The 5,505-nt window shown below is 47.8% G+C and overlaps 1 protein-coding gene across 1 annotated transcript; it reads left to right on the forward strand.

Annotated features, from left to right (window-relative positions):
• Positions 1–2,156: 2,156 nt before the first annotated feature.
• On the forward strand, positions 2,157–5,085 carry LOC140738051 (uncharacterized). Its single transcript, XM_073065058.1, has 2 exons — positions 2,157–3,799; positions 4,016–5,085. The coding sequence occupies exons 1-2, from the start codon at positions 2,227–2,229 to the stop codon at positions 4,309–4,311; spliced, it is 1,869 nt and encodes a 622-aa protein (XP_072921159.1). The 5' UTR covers positions 2,157–2,226; the 3' UTR covers positions 4,312–5,085.
• The last annotated feature ends 420 nt before the right edge of the window (positions 5,086–5,505 follow it).

Consider the following 5,505-nt stretch of genomic DNA (forward strand, 5'->3'; position numbering starts at 1 on the left):
TCCCACCTTTTGACTTTGATGTGAATTTTCTTCAAGACTGTTGCCATTGTGGTCTGTGACTTTCAGCAGCTTCACCAATATGTCCAACTATTAGAGGAGCAAAGCCCGAACCTGAGGACATAGCTCTAAAGGAAGTAGCAGGAGGCTGAACAAGATAGAGCCAACCACAAAGGTGCAGATGATGAAGCCCAATTATGCACAACATGGTGGGGTGTCCATTTCTGGACATACATTGGAAATCACTCAAAAATAATAAGTTAGCCTGAGGGAAAATCATCAGCTTTCACAGCCCAACCAAACCCATCTTCACGTATTAGCACTTTCACTTCATAGATTATATTTTTGACTAATTAGAATCAGAATCAGGTTTAATATCAAATGGTTCTGTTTCATCCCTGGCCGAACAGTTGGATCAATTCCTAGGACCCAACATTTATACCTGGGATGAAATGTACTCAATTATGGGAACCTTGTTTTCCACCCAAGAAAGACAAATGATAAGAGAGGCGGCCATAGTAATCTGGGAAAAGGAAAGGCCAAACGAAGCAGAGCCGCAACAGAAATTCCCTCTTGTGGACCCAGGCTGGGATGAGCAAACGGAGGGGGGCCGAAGGAATATGAGGGATCTGCGAGAATTCCTGATAAAGGGAATAAGACAGGCGGTTCCGAAGGGACACAACTTTACCAAGGCATTTGGGAGCCACCAAAATCCTGAGGAGACTCCGTCCGACTTCCTAGATAGAATCCGGAGGAACATGCAACAATACGCGGGAATAGACACTGAAACGGAGGTTGGCCAACAGCGGATTCGTGTTGAATTTGTATCGAAGGCATGGCCAGATATAAGAAAAAAACTGGAAAAACTAGAAGACTGGAATACTAAACCCTTGAGTGAACTACTTAGGGAGGCACAGAAAGTGTTTGTAAGAAGGGATGAAGAGAAGCAGAAGAAAGCAGCCAAGATAATGGTCCAGACGGTCCAACAGGTGACCGCAGACAAAAGAGAAAGAAGAGACCCATGGCCGGGACAAAGTGGCAGCCAAGATCGAAGTAGGGGACCCAGGAGGGCCCCTAGATGTTTTCACTGCAATGAAGAGGGACACTTCAGGCGCGAGTGCCCCAGATACCGACGGGAAGTGCGCTCGTACGCCATGATGGAAGAAGAGTACTAGGGGGGTCGGGGGTTCCAACCCTTGGGGAAGAAAAATAATCGGCAGGAACCCCTGGTAAACTTGAAATTAGGTCCCCAAGGGTGTGACACAACCTTCATGGTCGACTCAGGAGCTGAAAGATCGAGTGTAATAGAGATACCATCAGGGACCCAGACCGGAGCAAAATTGATGGGAGTATCCGGTATCGGAGGAAAGACAATACAAGTGCCAATTGTGGACAATGTGGAAGTCGGATATGAAGATAGAGCAACTAGATGAGACCTCCTCCTGCTGCCCTCAGCAGGATTTAATCTATTAGGAAGAGATCTGCAAGTTCAATTGGGTATTGGAACAGTGCCAAGCAATGGAGAGATAATAGTAAAACTATTCGCATTAAAAGAGGAAGACGATCGGAAAATAGAGCCCGAGGTATGGTATAGAGAGGGAAACAGGGGAGGATTGAACATCAGCCCTTTACAGATCACCTTGTTACCGGACAGTCGCCCAGTGAGAAGGAAGCAGTACCCCATTGCGATGGAAGGAAGAAAAGGGCTGCAGCCGGTGATTGAGGGATTGATCGCTGACGGACTACTGGAGGAATGTATGTCACCATATAATACCCCAATACTCCCGGTGCGAAAGCCAGATGGGACTTATCGGATGGTACAAGACCTGCGGGGCCTAAATGCAGTAGTCCAAACCCGATACCCGGTAGTGCCCAACCCTTACACGCTGAAAAGGAAGTAAGGTATCTGGGACACCGGGTCAGTAAAGGACAGCGATGCATTACCCCAGAAAGGATAGCTGGAATAACGGGAACGTCATACCACGTACCAAGAAGGAGATACGACAGTTCCTGGGGCTAGTGGGATATTGTCGGATCTGGATTGAGAATTATACTCCACTGGTGAAATTTCTGTACGATAAGCTGGGACAGGATGAGCAAACAGTAAAGTGGACTAAGGAGGAAGAACAAAAGTTCAGCCACATTAAGGGACAATTGATCCGTGCTCCGGTGTTAGCCTTGCCAGCCCTGGAAAAACCATTCCAGCTGTATGTCAACAATGCCGAAGGAATGGCCCTAGGGGTACTCACCCATCTAAAAGGAGGAAAGCGGCAACCCGTGGCCTTCCTGTCAAAAATGTTAGACCCGGTATCGCGTGGATGGCCCACCTGTATCCAGGCAGTGGCAGCGACAGCGGTATTGGTAGAGGAAGCCCGGAAATTAACCTTTGGAGGAAAGATCACTGTGCATTCTCCACACTCGATCAGCACCTTACTGGCCCAGAAGGCACACCGGTGGTTGACTGACTCTCGCATCTTGAAGTACGAGACTATCCTGATGACCGGAGAAGACCTGAACTTCGCCAAAGATTCCAGTTGCAACCCAGCCCAGTTCCTATATGGAGGACTGGAGGAAGAGGAGTCAGAGCATGACTGCATTGAACTTCTGGACTTGCAAACGAAAAGTCGGGAAGACTTACAGGAAGTTCCCCTGGGAGAGGGACAAGAACTATACATAGACGGATCGTCTCGATGTATTGATGGGATGCGACATAGCGGATACACCATCATCGACGGAGAAACGGGGGAAAAATTGGAGTCCGGAAGACTACCGGGAAATTGGTCGGCTCAGTCCTGTGAGTTATACGCGCTCCAAAGGGCTCTGATAATATTGGAAAAGAGAGTCGGAACTGTATACACTGACTCCAAATACGCCTATGGGATAGTACATACATTTGGGAAGATATGGAAAGAAAGAGGACTGATAACGGCCAGGAGAAAAGGACTGGCACATGAACAAATGATAAGTATGACATTGGAAGCCCTGGCCTTACCGACTGAAATTGCGGTAGTGCATGTACCCGGACACCAAAAAGGATCGACACCTGATGCTGTGGGGAACCGTCTGGCGGACGAGGAGGCCAAACGGGCAGCAGTTGAAGAACCGGTGCAACTCCTGACTTTGATACCAGTGAGAGAAGGACTTACTAAACTGCCTGTGTTTACTCAAATGGAGATTGACAACATGAACCAACTAGGAGCCCGGAAAGACGCTGATGGTAAATGGAGAATCCCCGATGGAAGACAGGTGCTAAATAAGGAAGTGACCCGCAACATACTCCAACAACTGCACCAACAGACCCACTGGGGAGCGCAGGCAATGTGTGACACGGTACTTAGGGAATATGCATGCAAGGGAATCTACACTTTGGCCCAACAAGAGGTAACTGGATGTCCAACGTGCCAGCGAATAAACAAGAAAGTGATGCGATCCATCCCAAGAGGCGGCCAGCCCCTGGCCATGAGACCCTTCCATGGAATCCAAATCGACTTCACCGAGCTGCCCCAAGTGCAGAGATGGAAATACTTATTGGTAATCGTGGATCACTTTACACGCTGGTTGGAGGCATACCCAACTACTAAGGCAGATGCGCCCACAGTAGCTCAAATACTACTTGAGAACATAATCCCCAGATATGGAATTGTGGGGTCCATAGACTCTGACCGGGGGACACACTTCGCCTCCAAGACGCACCAGTTAATTTGCGATGCACTTGATATCGAATGGAAGTACCATACCCCGTGGCACCCCCAGAGTTCCGGGAGGGTTGAGAGAATGAACAGCACTCTAAAGGCACAATTGGGTAAGCTAATGATGGAAACTAAGCTACCATGGACTAAGTGTCTCCCTATTGCTCTTTTAAGAATACGAACTGCACCCCGCAAGGACATAGGAGTATCTCCTTATGAGATGCTCTTTGGACTGCCATATTGGAATAAAATAGAGGGGTATCCCACACTACAGGGGGGTGATTTATTTGTAAAGAACAATTTATTGGCCTTATCCTGTTCCTTTGCAGAACTGTGGAAAAAGGGTCTCTTGGCCCAGACTCCGCCGCTCGACTTTGCTTTACATCAGATCGTGCCTGGAGATTGGGTTCTGGTAAGGACCTGGAAGCCGGAGAAGTTACAGCCACAGTGGGAAGGCCCTTTCCAGGTCCTGCTAACAACAGAGGCGGCTGTACGGACAAAAGAAAAAGGGTGGACACACGCATCCAGGGTAAAAGGACCGGTGAAGCTCGAAAGCCGTACTGAGTGGACCTGTGTTCCCGGTGAAGAACCGTTGGTGGTGAAGCTAAAAAGGCAGCAAAAATGAACTCTGTGTGGACTGTAACATTATTGACTGTAATATATTTGATTCTATATGTCGGGGAAATTGAAGGGAAATGTGACAAGTGCAGAACCATGGTACGAGTGGGGCAGAGGGTGTTCCCAGGATCCTTCATATCCCACTCGCATGTAAATGACCGTTGTTATGATAAAAGCAGAAGGGTGTTGGGAAAATGGTAAGCCGTACTATCAGGTCTATAATAAAGGCGGTTGGTGGCGAACAGTACTCTGGATGGTGGGAGGTGGATTAATGAGTTTGATGCTTTTACCCTGCCTCATTCCCTGTGTACAAGCACTAATAAGACGAAGTGTGTCACAACTTCAGGCAGTAGCGATATCCCAACATGGGACAAACGAGCTAAAACTTATGCTATTAAAGAAGAAAGTTGACCCTCCACGGGGGGCGGAGGAAGGACGGGGGACCCCCTGGAAAGAGGAGAAATGCTAGCTGCTACGCACATCTTAAAAAGAAAAAGGTTGGAATTGTGAGAGTCGAAGTAAATTAAGATGTGCGTGGGCTTGGAAGGGGTTAAAAGTTAGTGCAGAAAACAAATGTGATTTAATTATGTCTGGGTTAAAGTCAGAAAACAAATGTGATTTAATTATGTCTGATAAGCAGGAATGCAGAAGCGCCTGACAAGATTAACTGCTTGTGGAAAATAGAGCAGATATGCGAAGATTGTAATCATTGAAGTCCTGAGATATGGACTATTGTTTTACAGAAATATGTAAAAAACAACTCCAAATATGGAATGGGAAAACAATGTGTACCTCCCGAGTCAGGGAGGGGGGTGGTAAGGAAGAAGGATAAAACCTGCTGCCCTGTAAGGTTCAGGGTTCCCTTCTCGGAAGGCACCCAGCTCTGCAGAACTGCTAATAAACTTTGTTTCCTTGAATTTGTCTTGTGGCCATTATTCGGGAACGTGGCGCGTTTCTGACATGTAACTACAGCTCGAAGCATCGCGATCCCCCCGTCTGCAGTGTGCTAAAGCGTCCCCTGCTGTTCCCAGACATTTCCATTCCGCATTTGATATCAAAACCACTTTGTGCAGAGAGAGGGAACAAGTCATTAACTTCCTCCATGGTCAAATGCACCGGGGCAGCGCCCGTATCCCACAACCGAGCTAACCATACACTGAGACGAGGTCCGCTCCCCTGCACATATTTATCTTTTCCTGAG

This window comes from Hemitrygon akajei, chromosome 2 (genome assembly GCF_048418815.1).
Source record: "Hemitrygon akajei chromosome 2, sHemAka1.3, whole genome shotgun sequence".
NCBI classification, from domain to species: Eukaryota; Metazoa; Chordata; class Chondrichthyes; order Myliobatiformes; family Dasyatidae; genus Hemitrygon; species Hemitrygon akajei.

Excerpts from the sequence above, each read along its gene's own strand:
- LOC140738051 (XM_073065058.1), top strand. The coding sequence starts at position 2,227 with ATGGCCCTAGGGGTACTCACCCATCTAAAAGGAGGAAAGCGGCAACCC. Across the intron at positions 3,800-4,015 it reads CACTCTAAAGGCACAATTGG|AACTGTGGAAAAAGGGTCTC; the intron begins GTAAGCTAATGA and ends GTTCCTTTGCAG.